Source organism: Rattus norvegicus, chromosome 9 (genome assembly GCF_021556685.1).
Source record: "Rattus norvegicus strain SHRSP/BbbUtx chromosome 9, alternate assembly SHRSP_T2T, whole genome shotgun sequence".
In the NCBI taxonomy this organism is placed as follows: Eukaryota; Metazoa; Chordata; class Mammalia; order Rodentia; family Muridae; genus Rattus; species Rattus norvegicus.
In genome coordinates, this window is record NC_141542.1 from 98,910,236 (window position 1) to 98,930,398 (window position 20,163).

At 44.8% G+C, this 20,163-nt stretch overlaps 1 protein-coding gene across 6 annotated transcripts in view; it reads right to left on the reverse strand.

Annotated features, from left to right (window-relative positions):
• Col4a4 (collagen type IV alpha 4 chain) overlaps positions 1 to 20,163 on the reverse strand; it is a 123,831-nt gene that overhangs the window by 35,338 nt on the left and 68,330 nt on the right. For all 6 annotated transcript variants that reach the window (XR_015628581.1, XR_015628582.1, XR_015628583.1 and 3 more), the window contains 13 exons: positions 17,817 to 17,889; positions 16,865 to 16,971; positions 16,123 to 16,306; positions 14,713 to 14,781; positions 12,286 to 12,393; positions 11,256 to 11,474; positions 10,328 to 10,489; positions 8,691 to 8,861; positions 7,990 to 8,133; positions 6,361 to 6,465; positions 5,353 to 5,534; positions 4,321 to 4,384; positions 3,142 to 3,216 (listed from right to left, as the gene is read on the reverse strand). Coding sequence is in view for 3 of the 6 variants with exons in the window: in XM_087565528.1 (XP_087421654.1) it covers positions 3,142 to 3,216; positions 4,321 to 4,384; positions 5,353 to 5,534; positions 6,361 to 6,465; positions 7,990 to 8,133; positions 8,691 to 8,861; positions 10,328 to 10,489; positions 11,256 to 11,474; positions 12,286 to 12,393; positions 14,713 to 14,781; positions 16,123 to 16,306; positions 16,865 to 16,971; positions 17,817 to 17,889 (1,663 nt within the window). In the remaining 3 variants the exon portion in view is untranslated. The remainder of the gene's footprint in view (positions 1 to 3,141; positions 3,217 to 4,320; positions 4,385 to 5,352; positions 5,535 to 6,360; positions 6,466 to 7,989; positions 8,134 to 8,690; positions 8,862 to 10,327; positions 10,490 to 11,255; positions 11,475 to 12,285; positions 12,394 to 14,712; positions 14,782 to 16,122; positions 16,307 to 16,864; positions 16,972 to 17,816; positions 17,890 to 20,163) is intronic.

A 20,163-nucleotide genomic window follows, 5' to 3' on the forward strand; every position in this document is an offset into this window, starting at 1 on the left:
AACCATGCTCTCTCCTTTTGAACTATTTCCTTAGGAAAAATTTCCCGGGAGCAAAATGTCTTGGCAAATAGTGTGATATTTGGGTTTATCTTAAAATATGTTTTTAAATGCCAGAAGATTTTAAAGTAAAAGACAACCATTGTGGAATGCCATCTCAAAATGCTTCAAGGCATCAGCCTGAAAAATAACCTGTAGTATGAGGCCAAAATAATATTGTGGTAGCCAAGAAAATTAATAACAACCCATAAAGCCATCTGCTTCCTCCTGACCTCAGTCCCAACCCTGCCCTGTGGCCTCTGTAGCAAACCTCACCAAATTCTACACAAGAGCTGCACATTGTCGCTAATGGATGCATCTCTTAAAATAATGGAAAAATTTTAAAAATTAAAGTCTCTAACAGTCTCTGTCTCATGACTGAGACTTCCTAAGGAAAGGCTGGCTGCTCTCTAAGTCTTCTAGAATGGGCCATTCGGCTTTGGATTCTTGACATGGGTTTGCCTGTGGTTGGGAGAAAATACTACACCTGCAAACACCCCCTCCCCATCACCCAGCCACAGCACTACAGCCAGAAGCCTGAGAGCAAGTCATGTGCCATGAAAGACTTTGGGCTTATAGCCTTGTTTTTCTTATACTTTGCCTTTAGTCTGGTTCTAGCACAGGAGCATGGCTACTCATAGAGTCTTGATTAAAATTCAGTCCTCCTCTCTCAGGGAGGGTCTTCCTCTTCAACTGAGGATGCAGGAGGAGCTCATGGGGGTTCTCTAAGTATCCAGCAGGCCTTCGGTGCCACACTGGGACTAGCTTCATCAACTGAGCTGCTAAGGGGTTCTCTGAATCTTCAAAGATCAGGCAGGCATTGTAGACTAGCCAGCCTCTCCAGTATAAGTCAATCAAATAAATCCGTCTTTGCAATACATAGTAATGTATTATATATGTAATATATTGCCTGTTGATTCCATTCCACTAGAGAACCCTGATACACTTTAAATTATATTTATGTTATTACTAAAACATGGCCATTTTCCCAAATGCTTCTTCACATGTGGGACTTTAATCCAAATTCATAGTAAACCAATAGTCTACACTGAGAAATCAGTGGCTGAATCTTTAAACAAAACACTGAACGCAAAGCTCCAAATCCGCGAAGAGGTAGCACTCATCGCAACACTAAACCAGTGCCCGTGCCCACTAACTAACCAAATGGACTGACTGGCTTCTCACCCTGTTCTGTATTATCTGATTGATCCCAAGCACCTTGCTGCAAGGGATACATGGTTCCATCACTGCAGCTCCAGTTGCCAAAGCAGGCATTCAAAATGGTACCTCGAAGTTAGAGCTGTGTCGAGAGTAGAGTTTCGGAAGTAATTTACACTCTGTTTCCCTCAGAGTTGATGCGAATGGATGGGACTAGACTGGCCCAGGACAAGGTTACATAATCCTGGACCGAACTATGCTCTATACATTCTCACTGAGTTCCCGCAAGTGCAGAGCATGAAGCCCTAGCCAAGGAAAACCGAGTGTCTAAACCCTGTGCTGAGGAATAACAGAACAGTTTGTGAGACTCTAAGCTTAAGCCAAGGCAAATGAGAAACCAGAGCGATTTAAACACGGATGACCACAGGACACTGGATCGAGCAGCAGGGTAAGACGAAAATATCTGGAAAAGCCTGACTCAGTATACAATAGCCTCAGACTGGTGGTTTCCAGATTAAAATACTAGGCAATGAAGAATCCCCACAGTTTGTGCTACTTTAAGCCTGGAAATGTTTATCTCATCGGGGTTTAAAACAAAAAGACCCACAAGCAGGCGCACATTTCTTACTGCTGTCTTGACGTCATCTGTGATGCTCGGTGTGCAGTTTTCAAGTTTACCGGTGATTTTCATTTGGTGTTCTGATTAGACACTCTATTTGGGGGAAATAAAACATGGCTCCTGCCAAATGGAACTTCAAGGTGATGCATGGATGCCATAGGGTTTTTGTTTGTTTGCCTTTTTGTTTGCCTTTTTGTTGTTATTGTTGGGTTTTTGTTTTGTTTTTGTTTGTTTTTTTTGGGGGGTGTTGGAGTCTAGGAAAAGGGAATTTCAATTGAGAAATAGTCCTCATCGGATTGACCTGTGGGCATGTCTGAGGGGGCATTTGCTTGATTAATGACTACGTGGGAGAGCCCAGACCACTGTACATAGCACCACCCCTGGGCAGATGGTCTTTGCTTGCACAAGAAAGCAGGCTGAGCAAACCTTGGGAAGTAAGCCGGTAAGCAGCGCCCCTCCACGGTCTTGGCGTCGGTTCCTGCCTCCAGGTGGCTGCCTGAGCTCCTGCCCTGACTGCCTGTCATGATGGACTATGAACTATAAGATGAAATCAACCCTTTCCTCCTCAAGTGCTTTTGGTCATGGCGTCTGTCTCAGTCAGAAAAAGCAATATGACAATAGCATTCTAAATACAAAGTCTTAATTTACCAGGAAGCTATGTCAATCCAAGCCTAGGTTGAAGCCTTACCCCTACTGACTGACTGCATTTGACCATAGGAAGACATAATCACCTCTCTGTAGACAGATGTTTGGTTTGTCCATGTAGTATACAGCCCTGTGTGTGCATCTGTTTATACTTTCCTGGTTATTGATGTCAGATATTTTCCTAACAGAAGAATCCCCGAGTTAAAAAAGCACGCCTATTTGAAATATCGATGCATGCTTCTTCAGGGCCCAAAGCAAAAGTGCAAATTTGAACTCTCCACATCTGCTAGTTTGCTGTTTGCTGTCTGAGGGGGAAAGGGGTGCTCCACAATGACTTGTGGCCATCTAAAATGACAGAGATGGCAAGATAATCTGAATTTTAATTGCTTGAATATTTGCTTTCTCATTATGCAATCTCGGGGGTGTATATTGCAGTGCCAATGCCATCAGTCACAGGGGCCATGGTAGGGATGCATTGAGAGTCCCCAGTGCCTGGTCCTGGTATCGTTCTGGTTAAAGGATGCTACCACAATGCCACACAAAATCCTTTTGGTACATACCTTAATGGGCAAATGGTAAAGAAAATATTGATACAATCATTCCCAGCAATAAGTGCAAAAGTGATTAGTTTGTGTTTCGAGCTAGGTTTTCTTTCTTAAAATAAGAAAACTCTGGAGCCATACCTTGGTATCCAGGGCTACCTGGTTCACCCTTTGGACCGGGTAGACCATACTGACTGGCAGGGTCCCCTTTGTTTCCTGTGAGTGACACAATAACCGAGAGCATTAGGTAAGAGCATGTCATTTGGTGACTTCCATGGTATTTGTCTTCATAATCTAGCTTCGTGGTTTCAAGGAGACTTTTTAAAAACTATTTGTTCACAAAGAAGAACGATGGAAATACAAAGAAAAGATGTGATTTGTGACCTTTAAAAAACAACTTATTGTATATGTATGAGTGCTTTACTTGCGTGTGTGTGTGTGTGTGTGTGTGTGTGTGTGTGTGTGTGTGTACCATGGGAGCACCTGGCGCGTGTGGAGGCTACTGAGACGGTTAAACTTTTGACTGTTGTATGAAGTCATTTAGTATGTCATGACTTTAGTTTATTTGCATGTTTCTGTCCAAATGGTAAATAAATCTCTTTTGTATGGGCCTTGACTTGTTAAGAGTACAATTTCAGTTGTGTTTGCAAGACAATAAGGTTTTGGATACAAGGTAGGCTCAGGCCTACTGGGCCAGCCTGAAGCTGTTTTACAAATAAGGTTAAATGGAGATGTAGCTGTTGTGGCTGAGACTGTATGCCGCACAAAGTTAAAAAACAAAACAAAACAAAAATTTATGATAAGGCCCTTTAGGAAAAAAGGAGAAACTTCTTTGATTAAGGGTGAAAATAATTCAATTATGTTACATCTGGCTGGAAAATTCTTAAGGAAACAATTGACATCTGGTGGATATTTACGTCTGATGACTCTTACGAGTAGAATCCCAATACCCAGACATAGGAAATATTTAGGTGAGTGACTGGTTCTCCTGAAGCATGGGGACACTCTCCAGAGATGTGGAGCTGGTCATGTGTACCAGTTACAATTTGAGAAGCCGTGGTCACTACACAGACAGCTTCTGAAACCTCCACGGAGAGGAAGTCATGATGCTTGCAGATGTACCAGACCCCACCTAGTACCCTGGGACCTGTGTGGAAAATGAGAATCCTCTAAAGCGTCCATGCGTCACTGTCTGGAAGAGTCTAAGAGATGCTTCTGAGTTCTAATCCCTGAAGCAATTTACCATTAAGATGCTCCCTTGAAATGTTAGAATTCCCAGCATTCTGAATTTGTTAGGTGGGAATATTTTCCAAGCCATACCTTTCGGTCCTCTTGCTCCATCATCTCCTGAGAATCCAGGGGGTCCTGGAGAGCCTGGATCACCCTGACAATTAATGGAACAAAAAAAAAGACCCTCATTGGGTTTTCCGTGTCATGGCACAAACATGGTACAGTTTTCTGCAGCCAACTCAGTGTTTGTGATTGGCGATGGTGAAGGAAATTGTTAGTGTCCTATAAGCATAATACTGTGTCTATGTTTTATGAGTGGGTAAAACTCCTCCAGTTAGAGCTATCCTTCTCAGCAAGAAGCATAGACTTCTTTATATACAATTGCCAAACAGGAACTGTGTCGTACAACTTGAATTTACACTCCGAACAAACCAGTTGACATAAAATGAAATACTGAAAGCTGTGTTGTATAATAAATTTTAAAGATCCATTTTATTCCAAAAGACGGAAAGTCAACTATGCTATACATCTTCCAGAAGTTTGATACATGTTATTACATTATATTTCCTGGTTTCTCAAGGGGAATGTTACTCATGATTATAAAAGCCAGGTGTATTTTAAAGGAAAATATATAACGTCTCCAAACAGATGGGAAGGCTGAGAAACCAGAATCTGGGCAGTGCTCAGGGGTTCGTGTGTGTGTGTGTGTGTGTGTGTGTGTGTGCGCGCGTGTGTGTGTGTGCGTGTATGTGTGGGGGGGGGTCTGTGTGTGTGTGTGCGCATGTGTGTGTGTGTGTGTTTGTGTGTGTGTGTGTGTGTGTGTACCAATAAAGCATCAGTCAGTGAGGCAAGGCTCTGTGAGCTATTTAAACCCGAGTGGGCTAGAATGTGCGAATCATGTGACTTGCTCCTCTACATCAGGACAGCCAGTTCTAAACACTGGTCATAAATTTCAGTTATGTCCTAACCTTCCAGAAGGTTCTATTTTTCCTTCATGCCACCTCTTGCTTTCAAATAGCCAGTAAATGACAAGGGCACATACTGGCCAATTCTGAGGTGTTGTGGAATGCTGAGCAGAAAGAGTTTATTTACTATTTCTTCCTTTCTAGAGCAGCTCCTCACCTGGTCACCTGGAAATCCCGGAAAACCAATGACTCCTCTCAGTCCAGGTGATCCTGGAGGGCCAGGGGGGCCAGGAGGCCCAGGAGGCCCATCCATCCCAGGCTGCCCTCTGTGGAGCCCAGGCGGTCCATCTCTCCCGGGATCTCCTCTTCCCCCTTGAATCCCTGGGATTCCTTTATCACCTGTTGAAGTCAGTGTGATATCAGCCACTTGGTTGAAGTCTTAGACTAAGTGAGGATTGTATTGAATGACTTGATTCTACTTGTAAGAGATGAAGACAATGGAATCAGGATGCTGGCTTCTGTTCAAAGCCACATCTCTGCGGCTTCTGCCTTTGGCAGCCTCACTCGGAAAGAAACTGTCCAGGAATAGACTCGAAACCACCAGTGGAAGGGGAGAGCAGGCAAGGTCGCACCTTACAAATGAGGAAAATGTCAACCTGGAGAAGTTTAAACGTTTTCTCCTACTGGCTAACTAAAGACCAGGATTTATAACCCATGCAGTTTAACCCTGAACTTGAGGAAGAATACAGATCCCATTGTCAAAATCCTTGGCCTGCTATGTTTCTGGGGACCAGCAGCATGTCATTAGGATGCTGGTTAGAAAAGTGGGGTCCCTGGTAGCCCCCCACCTGTAGATCAAGGTTCTACATTTAGACAAGGTCATTTTGCCCAGCCCATGTTTGAGAGAGGCTGGGCAAAATGACATAGACAGCCCCAGATAGTCACACCAGTTTCCCCAAACAGAGGGGAACCAGTTATTTATGCATACCTTATATTGGTCCTAATTTGGAACATATAATTCTACAAATACATGTGCACTCCAGCTATGTTTAGCATGGAAAAGCCAAAAAAATTACCGAAAATGCTTAACAGGGTATGATTAGTTTTAAGGTATTACGTTTCCTAGTTCTTGGTTGGAAGGAAAGTCGCCTAATATATTGTCTTGCCTGAATGGTCTATAAAAAGCCAACCGATGTGATAAGGTTGAAAAATGCCAAGCATTTACCTCTTTCTCCTGAGAATCCACCATCTCCTGGAGGCCCAGCATCCCCAGGTTCCCCCTTTCTAGAAACGGCTGTTTCTCCTACATCACCAGGAGGTCCCCTGTCTCCTGTAAATGTTACTTATATGAGAGAAACACAAACACACACAAACTACACACACAATTCATCTTCTATCAAATTTCACCTCATTAATAAACTCCATCTCCCTCCACTAAGCTGTATTACTGGATCCCTCATTATCAGTATCAGGGATTGAAAATCTCTTCCTGTCACCCCTTATCCTCCCTGAGACGAGAAGCAGTTGTGTACTCAGTAAAATTTCTGTATTCAACCCAAACATCTCAGGGTCCTCTGTGAGTTAAGACATTTGGAATGTTCTAATCCACAAGACCATTGGCTTATCCTGTAGAATACGAATCATCCGTCACACATGTGCAGTGAGTCATTCCTCCCCTCCCCCGCCATTACTCTACTCCCCATATTAAAAGAACAAACACATACTTCAACCTGATTCTCTGCACATGGACAAGAACTAGGAGCCGTGTCTCATATTCCAGCTCATTTACAAACATTATCCGAGCAGAGCAATGTGCTGAGACAGGCTCGGCAGACCAACATGGCGGCAGCTGATTGTTAACAGAGAATTCTGGGAACCAGCTGCTAGAGCGTTAGTAGCGGTGAGGCCGGCAGGCATGAGAGTGTTAATGGTGCTGTGGGCATCTTTACATGACCGTAATCGGCAAACGCTGTCCGCGTTGGGACTTTCCTCAGAGAGCATTTTGGGAGAGCTAGTTTATAGATGCAGTGCCAGCCCTGATCCAAGTTTTAATTCTCGGTGCTACAACTGTTTAAGAGTATATCATGAATTGTCTGTGAATGTCAACCATCTTATGTAGCAAAGAGATGCTCTTGATGCTCATAATTTTCAATTCCTTAGTTCTGTGTAAATAGCTTATAAGCTAATAAAACAGACACCACACAAGAGCAAATATAGAATTAGCTGAGAGGAAAAGGGCATTTGAACGAAATTGGAGGCCATTTTCACAGAGTGCTTAAGACTTAAAAATACTCCCAAAGACTGTCCTTCCATTGCTAGAAATGTTTCCCTCGTGTAGCAGCAGCTGAGAGACCAGAGGAGACATTTATGCTGTAAAAGGTTAAGGGAGACAGGATTCAAAATGTAAGACCCTGAGCAATATTTTATGAAATTTAAGAACTTGGGAAAATTATATGAAAATCAAATTTCATTGTCCACAACTGAAATTCTGTTCCACCTTTTAATTTTACCTTGTTTGTGTGTTGTCTCCGGTGGTTTTCGGGTGCCAAGGCCAACGTGTGTTATTGTAAAAGAGGCCATATGGGCCCCCAAAGCCTGCAACGTTCTTTGCAGGTGTTCACCACCAGGTAAGCAAGGTCTCCGAAGCCCCTTGTCTATAAATCAATGCACTGAGGAGCGCTCATTCGCATCTCAACAACATTTACCTTAGTGACATGTAGTAAGGTCAAAAGGCAAGAAAAATGAATTCCTATGACATCACAGAACCAAAGAAATCTAGAGACATATGAGTAGCATTTGATTAAATACGGGGGACAAACTCGTGCAGCACCCCTGTGTTGTTGAAACCACTTGCCTTTGGCACCTCTCTCTCCTGGGGCTCCCTGCAAGCCAGGCCAGCCTTTCTCTCCAGCCTCTCCCTTTCTTCCAGGTTCTCCATCTGGGCCTGACTTTCCTCTCTCTCCTGGAAAACCAGGGAAGCCGGGCAGCCCTGGGGCTCCTGATAAAATGAGAGCATGAAGTTTTAGGGAAGTGCTTGAAGGCTAGTGGCTCCTTCTCACCTGGTCATTCGGTGACACAAATCCCTGCCCAGCACTTTATGCTGAAAGCGAGTCACTCTTTGGAACCTGACTATAGTCTTAAACAGCTGTGTTCCCCCACCCACTCCTATTTCCTGTCCTACAGACCTAACACGAAGTGCTGAGGGGTTGGAGATCCCAAACCCATCAAATCTCCTCAGCTCCAAGAGAAGGAATGAGAGAAGAGTGACCATTCAAAGTGAAATCCGTTAGCCCTGACCTAATGATATCATCGGTGCTGTCTGGTCCTGTGAGCTGAGGTGTCTGAGTCCTGTGTACACAAGGCCTTTTGCCAACTGACACCACAACATTCTGTCACTAGAAAACATAACACGGAGAAGAAAAGAGGCAACCAAAGGAGAGGGCACAATCGGACCCTATTATGTCCTGTTAGTGTGAGTCTTACCTAGCCAGTTTGGCCTAACAGTTGATTATGAGTTTGTAAAACTGGGTGAATGATTGGGGGAGCAATACTCACCCTTTAGGGCTGGAAGAGCAGGTGGGCCTTCTTCCCCAGTGAGGCCTGGAATCCCAGGAGGCCCTCGGAGACCATCGGCTCCTGGTAAGCCTGGGAGACCAGGGAGGCCCTTCATCCCAGCCGGTCCAGAGGGCCCCATGTCTCCTGGCTGGCCTTTCCAACCTGGTGGCCCTGAGATGTAATAGCACAACTATAAGGCAGGAAAACTTAAATTTTTCTTCAGTCACAAGAAAAACACATTCTAGAGAGCTTAAACTATTTGACCTGTGACACTTTAAACAAGAACAAAATAATATTTATCAGCTAAAGTGTCAGGAGCAACTTTTCCTTTGCCTCAGAATATATTTCTCTGAATGCTATACAAAGGAAGGCAGGTCATCTGGATATTTTACCCCTTGTAAGAATGAGTGAAGATTATACACTTTGCTATTTTTTTAAGTATAATGACACAGAAATGAAAACCATAAATTGTACTTATATGTGCTCTTGCAAGAGAAGAGAAAGAAGGGAAGGAGGAGGAAGAGGAGGATGAAGAGGAGGAGGAGAGGAGGCAAAGAAAGAAAGAGAAGGAAAAAGAGAAAGAAAAGAAAAGAGAGAAAGAGAAAGGAAGGAAGGAAGGAAGGAAGGAAGGAAGAGGTGGAGGAGGAAAAGAATAAGAAAGAGGAAGAGGAGGAGGAGGAGGAAGAAACAAGAAGTCTCCTGGTGCCTCCTGACCGTTTCCCCCTGTGAACTTCAGTTAGGCTGTTAACTATGAGGAAAGATTTCTACATCGGAACATTGCCAGCCAGAATTCCTAATGCTTGCAACGAGGCTGTAAGTAGCTAATTCTTCCCCCAAGTCGTCTGGCTTTTCAAGTGGGCGTCTTGCATTTGGAGAAAAGCAGCAACAAGCACATCACAGAATGAATGGCCCCAGTGATAAAATGAGGAACACACTAGAAATAACCCCTGCTGTGGGAAATGTATCTCCCCAAAACTGTTACATTAACCACCCCTGTGAGAAGATTCCGGGGTAGAAGTTTTGAAGGTGAGTTAAGTTGGAACACGCCAGAGAGGTCTGGGGTAGAAGTTGTGTGTGTGGAAGAGGAGGCTCTCATCAGATAGCAAACCTCCTGGTGTCTTGATTTTGGGCTCTCTAGTCTTCTAGAAAGTTAGTACTTATAAATACTCAGTCCAGGGCATTTTGTCGTGGGCGGTGCAGTGGACTGCAGGAACCCCAGACATGCTCACGAGCCTCTTACACATTCTCGTCTCCTTGGTGTGCCAAGAATGCCCGGTTCTGACTTCCATCTGGGCATTGCCCAAGGCCATATTTGCTTGACTCTGATGCACCTCCCTCGGGATGTGGAGCAGGCCCCCTTGGAGGCCACTATGAAGTATGGTTCTAAGCTTGCGTGTAATGCAACCCATCACACGTGTAGCCTCTAACCAGCGCCATACATGCCGCACAAACAGAATGTGGAAAAATGACACAGATCCAACTACCGTGAAGCTCGTGAACAATAAGTTTCTTTGACTCAGACTTGGTGCCCATGCTTCTGCCGACATCCGTACGTGGACGTGAACAGGAGGCCAGCTTCCCGACTGTTAGTAGAGAACACCGGGGCACTTCATGGTCTGACATCTGCTGGCCCTTACCTGGATCACCCGGAGTTCCAGGAAGTCCTGGTTGACCTGGGATGCCTGGAGCACCTCTCTCACAGGAATGGCCAGGGGAGCCTGGGGTTCCCGGAAGCCCAGGACTTCCCTCTCTGCCTTTGGGACCTTTAAGACCCGGAGATCCAGGGATTCCAGGCGGCCCTGAAATGATAATATGCATTTGGCACATTTGTGAGGTGACACTGCATACATAGATGGCCTATGGCATCCCTCATGCCCCTCAATTCTAGACATAAACCATTGATTCTGACCCTGGGCTCCATGAACTAACAGCCCCCCCCCCCCGCCCCAGAATGGATTTTCGTATCTAAGATACAGATCCAAGTGAGTGTGGAAGGCCATGCCTTGCTATGTGGGCTGCTTGGTAAGTATGCAGATGACAAAGAAGTTTCCTAGCCAGACAAGAGACCACAGGCTTTCCTGATTCTCCCGCCCTCCACCTCTGCCGCAGAATTGCACACAGTAATATAAGGTGCCCCCAGTGTGTGTTGCATGAACGTGCATTCAGTTATCCTTCCACATTTCTATTGGACGGTCACAGAGCCTGCTAAGACCCAAGCCTTAGTGCTAAGCCCCTGAGTGGCCTCACACAGCCTGGCAATGTCAGTGACAGGTTGGCCAGCCCTTGCTGTTGTGGGCTTTGAGAGCAAACATATAGCCTGGATAGATCGGAGTGGACTGAGCCACTGTGGCCCTACTTTGCAAACAAGCAGTAAAGTGCACCAAAGTAACTAAACTTTACTAAGTGCATGGGCAGCACAGCAGATGCAGGTTTATCCGAAGGCAGCAGTACATGTGTGAGCATGAAACGTACAGGACCCAAAACCTAAAGCACAAAGTGTCCCCTTTGGACTGGGCCAAAGCTGAGCAGACATCCTACAACAAGGAGAGAGCAAACACCTCATACCTCCAGCCCCGGGGCATCCTGGGTAACCTTTCTGTCCTTTCATGCCGGGTGCTCCTGGAAGACCCCTCTCTCCAGGGGGCCCCGGGTCACCAAATGCAGAGTCTCCTGGCATTCCTTTCTGGCCATCCATTCCAGGAGGCCCAGGTGGACCTGGGGGTCCAAAAGGGGAGGTCCCCCTTTCACCTTTGATGCCTGGATCTCCCACGACACCACGGAAACCTATTTGACAACAATAACAAAATGCTATATGTGCAAATATAGGTCCAACAATATAAGGGCGATTCTTTGAAAAGTATAGGCACCCTTAAGAGGTGCTTAATAAGTAACATTTCAATCACTTCAGAGGCTCAATAGGTAATAATGCCTTTGCCACTCTATTAGTGGCACCAGTTGCTTTTTTTATTGTTGCTGTTTTATCTGTAGAGATGTATTTATTTGTAGGGGCAGGCAGGTGCCCAGCTGGAGGTCAGAGGAAAACCTGTGGGTTTTTCAGGAATGGAACTCTGGTCATCAGGCTTGGTGGCTAGCAGATTTTTCTCACTGAGCCATGCTGCCATCCTCCCTTAAGAATATTATGTTTACATTTATTTATTTGAGACAGCCAGCATCTCACTGTGTAATGCAAGCTGTCTTAGACTGTAGTACACATCCCAGGATGGCCTAAAACTCCAGGTGATTCTCCTGCCTCCACATCTGGGACTACAGCTGAGTCCCGCTACGACTAGCCCCCTGACCACTTCCTTCATCTGACAGACACTGCCCTGGACTGAGTGCTTTCAACCACACAGTGAACTTGTGACAGCCAACAGCAAAGACCTCCCCTAGGAAGGAGCCTAAGCAGCGTACGATTCTCTACATCTACAAGTTGTCACAGCATAGCCAAGGGTCCATTTTCCCCAACCTCCCCCCAGAGAGCCAGTCTTCCATTATCTCTGTATCCTCTGGCTGTTTTCTTAGGGGTGTTTGTCTTTAAGAATGTGCAAATGTTCCTGACGCAGATGCTCGATAGGCAGAGAAAGCCTTTACTTACCAGGTGGACCTGGAATTCCAGGCATTCCCGGTTTGCCCCGCTGACCTTTCTGTCCAACTGGACATCTCATACCAGGAGCCCCAGGGGGTCCTGGAAACCCCTTCAGACCTAGGCAAAAACAAATGAACTGAAGATTCAATCGGGCAGAAACAAACCAAAAAGGAACAACAGAAAGGGGGATTTTGAAATGTCAGTGTTAATTGTCTTTTGGACTACGTCAATTTTATGGAAGTAAAAATGTTTCCAGGACAACCAGCCAGGGCTCTATAAGAAAGCAGGCTGAGCAAGCCATGGGAAGCAAGCCGGTCAGCAGCACCCCTCCATGGCCTCTGCATCAGCTTCTGCCTCCAGGTTCCTGTCCTGCTCGAGTTCCGGGATCTGGAAGTGTGAGCTGGCCCCCAAAAGTTTTCCAGTGTGGTTTATAGAAGCACCCTCTAGTCATTGCTCCAGGTAAACGTGAGGTGATTTTTCTCATAATCTGTACTGTGAAGAATTCCTCTGGCACATTCCTGCATACACCGCTATTCACCTACATTTTAGTGCCTCCTATCCCACGTCTGAAGCAAAACCCCATAGGCCTGCCCTGTTCTTTAGGAGACTGAGGTGGTGAGCAGAGGCCACCGAGTTGAGAAAGCACAAAGGGAGCCTTACATACAGAGCACAGGCAGACTACCCACTAAAGGGTCAAGACTTTATCTTAAACCTTTGATGTCCTAAGTTAGCTCAGCTCACACACCACTTCCGACTTGTGAAGTTTGGTGGAGGTATGACCACTTACACAACATGCGAGTTTCCTTCCTGTGAGCTAACACTGCCGGCAACCAATCAACCTTTCTCATTCATCCCCAGGAAGGTAACAGTAAAGCAGAAATTGATATTCAATGAACTAAACCAGTGTAGCCCATCACTCTGTAGGGGTAGAATGATGTCTCCATGCTCTCAGAGCTGCATTGTGGTGAGGACAATATTCCAACCTGGCCCTTGATAGATAGATAGATAGATAGATAGATAGATAGATAGATAGATAGATAGAATGAGAGATACATATATATATGCATATATATATATATATATGTGCAGAGGCCATGGAGGGGTGCCCTATATATAGATATCTATAGATCTATAGATCTATAGATAGAGATAGAGATATGAATATAGTTATAAGAGAGAAACTGCTTGGGCCAATGAGATATGAGCAGCACGTTGCAATCTGAGGGGCGAGGTGATCCTGAGAGAGTGGACCTGCCCTCTTACATCCCTGCAGTCCCACGGAAAGGGCATGCCCTGGCTCTGTAATGGGACACGTGTGGCTGATCTGAACCTAACCTAGGAACAGGGTCACACCAACCCACACTGCGGTGGATCGGCTGGGTCCCCACTGCTCTTCAAGGTCACAAGAGAGGAAACAAGTGAGTGTCTACAGCTCACTGAGATTCTGAAACTACTTGGAACCCCCGTGATGGACACAAATGGTTCCAGAAGGCAGCAGCCCAGTCACGTGTGACTCAACCTGAACATAGTTTGTCTTATGTGTGCTATGTCTGCAAGCACGAGTACAGTGGCCAGAGATCAATGTCAGGTGTCTTCCTCCCTCTTAGTCCTTTTATTTATTTATTATCTATTTATTATCTTTTCCTTTTTTAATTGAAAAAATTCCCATATAATATATTCTGATCAGTTACTCTTCCTGTAGCTCCTCTCAGATCTTGCCCACCCAACTCCCTACCTTTCTTTCTCTCAGATTCAGCTAGACTGGGTTTCCTACAGTTCCCAGGATCCTCTTGTGTTCATCTCTCCAGTCCTGGGCTTACACTTAGACATTGGACTACTCAGCTCCTTACCTGGGAGCCAGTGAGCTGAGCTCGGGTTCTTCATGCTTGCACAGCAAGAATTTTACCAACTGAGCAATGTGCCCCAGCCCTTCTCTATCCTTGCCTTAGAGTAGAAAAGCCATGTTTTGCTAACCGTGCTAGTGCTAAGTTAATTTAAATTAACTTTAAAGAAGTTGCCATGGATTTGGGGTTTAGCTTAAATGGAATAGAAGCATGTATTCAGAGATGTTGATACAGAGGCATTTTTCAGACTCTGTCTAGAGAGAACGTGTCCCTCTTGGAAGGGACAGTCCACAGGCAGGTGGCATTTCCCACTCTTGGTACACAGGAAGAGATAAAGGTCATAGCTTTAGGATTCTGAAGGGCTGATATGTGAACAGATAGATGATCAAACTGAGGCACACAGAGTCTGGAAAAGTCCATGGGAGGGGTTTAAGCCAAGCTGGGAAGGCCTGTGAACCAATGACTATAAGATTTTCCCCAGTCTCCTGTCCCTCAAGGACTTGCTGTGCCCTTATCTTCCTTCTTTTTATTTATTTTTGATTTTGATTTTTATACTCTGGAAAGTGTGTATAAGAACTTTGCACGGTGATACCTGGAGGTCCATCAAAACCTGGCGGACCTGGTTTCCCCGGGTAGGTTACATTACATGGAATGGAGTCACCTGGGAAGGAACAGAAAAACAACATTTAGATAACTGAGCACCAAATGCATATGAGTCTCTGTGCCGACTCCCGTCTGGTGCCATAGAGGTTAGAGGAAGAGAAGTCTCCAAGCATCATTAGACAAACTTTCTGGATCTGTCTTTAAACCCAAATCTCAGCTGTCAGAACAGTTACAAGCATTTACAAGAAAAGTCATAGAGTCTAAAAAGTATCAGTTCTAATAACCTGGGAAATGAAAATTATTAATACAAGTGATAGTTTATGACAGCCCACAGATCATGGTGGAACAAAGAGAAAATGTTGACAGATCATGGGGAAGCCATCCCACTTGACTCAGGTTCAGCTGGTTTTGCTCTTGGTTTGGACACCAGGAAGCTACACAAAGGAAGAGACTGGGTTGGGTATCAGTAACAGCCAACGTCTTTGAGATCTCTATGGGGCAAGTTCATAGGTTACATTGTCTCTTGTTGTTTCAATGACTCAGCAATGAAGGCCCGGTCCTCTCCAGTCTCTGTCGCTGCCAGTCTCACTGGTAATGTAACTCAAAGCTTATGCCTCTGAGGGCTACGAAATCAAAAGTTCCACTTTTAGAACAACGCCTCAAAGTTATTACTTCCTGTGCTTTCAAACTAGAATGAGAGAGATAAAGAAAAACGACATTCCACTTTTCTGAGTTATAAAGTTACTTCTTATGAAATATAAAGGTACTTGTCTTTATGTGTTGTCAAAACAAGAGCCAAAGACAGCATTTTATCCCCAGACTTCAAAATTAATGCTGCAGCCCAAGGTATAATACATGTTACAAACGAGAAAAAAAAAAGGAACTTAAATAAACCTGTTCTGTCAGCCATAATCCTGAAAGCAATTTTTTTTGAAGTTCATATACCTGTCAAATGTGCTTAAAATGCCATCATTTTTCCTCTCCCTAAAATGCTTACAAGTGTGTTTTCATGGATGCTACTTTGTTAAATGAAATACTAGTGTATCTTTTATTAAAATATGTTCATATTGTGTCAAAAGATTATAAAAAAAATTGTGCTTTGAATGCACAGGAATGCTTTCCGCTCAGTCGGACTTTGGGTTGATAGTGAGAAATGACTAATGGGCAGCTTGGGCCTGACAAACAAATGAAGCAGCAGAGAGAGTAGCATTCTTCGGACTCGTCCTAAGTGTTGATTTGCTATAATGCTCTCCCTTAATGGCCGACCTGCAAACTTGCCATGGCACCTGGACAAAAGTCATTTAGCCTGCCTGCCAGAGTGATACCTATGCTCGGCAGAAAAGCACAACAGGATCCATGTGTTCACTTAACATCCTCCCAGGCAAATAGCCAAAAGTACCTTTTTGCCCCTTCATGCCATCGAAGCCTCTCATGCCTGGGCGCCCGGGCTCTCCTGGTAGGCCTCTCTCTCCTGGTGGGCCTGGAAATCCCAGTCCTGGAGGCCCCTCGGGTCCTGCTTTCCCTGGAGGGCCTGGCAGTCCGGGAAGCCCTCTCTCACCAGGGGCTGCATCCTTATGGTCCCCCTGGGAATGTTAGGTCACAGGGCTGTGATTGATCTTTCAAAGCCCATGAATTCAAGGCAGTCTACATGCTTAGAATCCCTAATTTTGAAAGACATTAACTCTGAAGCAAGTGTGACTTCCAAGAGTTCATTTAAATTGTCCCTAATATTTACATACATACTGTGAATACTTACATACATATAGAGGATATGGATGTGTTGCGCTATGCCTCAAACACAGTGAATTGTATTACTCCTTAAGCACAGAATAGAAACTTGTGTATAGAGCCACTAACATCAGATATAGCATATACAATAAGTAATTCAACTGGTTGTCCCACACACAAAATGAAAAACTCAAATGAGGGTCTTTTTTTTTTTTTTTGTATAAAATCAGCTTCTTATATCCTTATGAGAAGGTACCCAGACAGATAGGTCCCATTACCCTCCATGTCAGTGGGTAAAAATACAAATACAAGGAATCTTTATTCCCTACTGTGTGCGAGTCTGACCTATAGTTGCCTGCCTTGCTTGTGTGAACATATCAGAAAATTAAATTCTATAGCAGAAGTCTACATACTCGAGGCCCGGGATCCCCTCTTTCTCCAGCACGTCCATCCCGACCATCTTGTCCATGTGGCCCTGGAAATCCTGGGGGCCCATCCAGTCCTCTTTCTCCTTTTTGCCCTGGGAAAAGGAGGCAAAAGACTTGTAAGCTCTCATACATGGGGAGTGAAATAGAAGAGAGGGAAGGACCAAGGGCAGAAAGGCAACTACTGGTTCTCTTTACTTGGAAAATGTTCCTCCTTCCATTTTAGCAAAGAGGTGACCTGAGGAGGGATCAGTCATGGACACTTCCTGCCTCAGAAACAGGGTGTGAACATTCCATCCCTGTTCTTAGTGAATGGGGGAGTTGGCAGTTAGAATATTGCCCTAAGCTGCACAATCCTTTCTAAAGTTATTCCTCTGCTACAGATGACTTCAAGGTCTCAGAGCTGCCTAGAGCATGCAGCCAGAGACAGACAAACTTGTGGGAGCAACCGGACATAGACCAATGGAGATGAGGACAAGAAGAGAGAGCCATGATGCTGTGCAAGGCCGTAGACCTGTCTGTCCCAATGTGAACCCTACACCTAGATTGTCATGTTCTGTCTAGTAGGTCAGTAAATTCTATTATTCCCCCAAACTACTTCAAGAGAAGCATGTGTTACTTGTAATTTAAATGCCACTGATTAACAGAGAACATTACAAGGCAGAAGGCAAGTTAAAAGAGATTTTGCTTCAGATTCAAGTTCACCACAATGAAGACTTGAATGTGTCACTACAGGAATATTTATGACTGCAATTTAGAGTCGGGAGATTAGTGCTTAATAGCCATACCATTCTATGAAGGGCAGGAAATACTTTTTAGGTGATCTCAAGAATCCTATGTTGTATACAATTAGTCTGCAGTCACAGGGGAACTCAATGAAAGTGGATGCCCATAGGTCATTCATAAAATGTCAGAGGGCTAAGGCGTCAACCACACTCACCTTTCGCTCTTGATATGACCATATCACCCTTTGCCCCTTTGAGACCAGGGGGCCCCACAGCACCAGGTCTTCCCTTGGCAAATAAAAATAATGAGAGAAGTGTATTACATTAATTCTGATAGGGTGGAAGTCATCTATATTCTCGTGTATTTAACACCTCTTCTCTAAATCGCTGTTCAAAGACGCTGGTTTGAAAACCTTTGTTTTAACCCTTCCCTGCCTTCCAGAACCTTCTTGTGGTTCTATTGCATAAAAACCACAAGTTCTTGGTGCTAAGATCTACGCAGAGTTTGTATCTGGGTCGGCAGCAATGTATCAATGCCTCTTTTACCTTGGCAGTTCATCATGGTTAAGATATCATGGAGTGGGGCTGGAGAGACGGCTCAGTGCTTAGAGCACTTGGTCGTCTGGCAGAGAACACTTATCGGTCAGCTGCACCCACATGGTGACTCTGAAGGCCTTATAACTTCAGTTCCAGAGGACCGACTTCCTCTTCTAACCTCTACATGCACCAGGTATGCACACGATGCGTACACATACATGTATGTGATATACATATGTACATTCAGGTACTCATAAGCACACATACAATTTTTAAAAACAAGTATTTTTTAAGAGCTGGGGGAATGATACATGAGAATTCTGTATTGATATGCAGCCTCACCATGAGTCTTAAATAAAATCATCCTAAATAAATATGTATCATCAGTACTATTTAAATGATTTTAGCCTTTGAATGAGAGCAAATGAGAGCAAAGAGAGGATGAGTAATATAAGAGCGTCCACATTGCTGAAGGTGGGGAACAACGTGGCCAGGGAATATGATGGTGTTGACAGAAATGGATAAGAAAGAGAAAGGGAAATAAGAATTTCCCTCTATGGTGTTACCCTGGTCCCCATCTCTAAGTACAGTGTGATGAATGTAATGTAGAGAGAAGATGTCAGAAATACAGTCAACCCCATGAGTCCTAGAGCAACCAAATTAATTCCTTACCCATAATAGCCCTGAGAAAACTAGTAGTCCACAATGCGAAAACCATTAGCCCTGGGAAGCAACTGAACGCAAACCCACAACCATATTTTAGAGCCACTAAAAAGATTAAGTAGCAACATACGAAAAAGCCTGACGGTGATACAAATTAAATTTTACAAAGTGAACTATAATATGCAAAATGCAGCACAATCTGAGCATGCTCGCTCCCGATCCATGCATTTAGGATAACCCTGAGCTTTATCACTTAAGTTTCCTGCTAGGCCAGCGTCTAAGGTGTGCGCATGTGGGTAAAGCTCTGAGTCATCACTTTCTCTTAAGAGCAGAATCTCACGTTCATTTGATTCTTTTTGGAGAGATGGGGACTGATTTGGGGGATTCAGAATTGAGTCCCAGGTCACCCTAGCATAGAGGAACAATGGGGTGTCTCCAGAGGCGGGGAGGACTCCTCCCTGGGAGCAGTGATGTTATCTGCAGGGATCAGACAGACAGAAGTCTGTGCATCTGCAAGTGAGCACCATACTGTGATGGGTAGACTCATGCGGAGAGGCTTCTCAGGGATCTTTGACCGTGGGTTACTATTCATCTAGACCACCACAGCGAGGGATTCTTTCATTCAGTTCAAGGGCCTTCTGGACCAGCGCGATTCTGATTTCTTCATTCTGTGTTTTCTTCTGTATGACTTCCCTACACACCCATCCCTTCCATAGCACCAAACATCACATGGACGCCAATAAAGCCACTCTCCCCAGCCTGGTCCTCTCCTCTGAGTCCTTGAGTTGACTGTCACCACCCCCAGACACTTGGCATTTTAATTTGTTTGTGTAGTTAATTATCACCCGACTCTAAAAGTCCTCAAACAGCTCTGTGCTGTTTCCCATCAAATGCCCATCTTCCCAGAGTCTGCATCTCCGTCAGAGGCAGTTGCCTTCCTCCAGTGGCTTAGACAAAGGAGTCGATACTTCAACTCTACTCCACTTTTCCTTCTATTATGTATCTGACGGACTAGTCAATTCCTGGACTCTCCTGTCAAATTATGTCTAGAGCTGACTTCCTCTTACCACACAACACCACCCCTTCCATCTGCTACCTTCCACTTGATCTCCACGTGTCCCCCTTGCCTATGGTCTCTTCTCTACAGAGTAACTGATGACTCATCTAAAGTGAATATTAGAGCATAGCCTCTCTCCTTATAAGACTTCCCAGGCTCTTCATGTCCTTTTAGGCAAAGGCTCAAGCCTGACCCACCTACAAAGCCCCAAGTTCTGCACCCTCTCCTAACTGCTGGTCTCAGTGTGTGTGTGTGTGTGTGTGTGTGTGTGTGTGTGTGTGTGTGTGTGTACATGTGCACTGGGG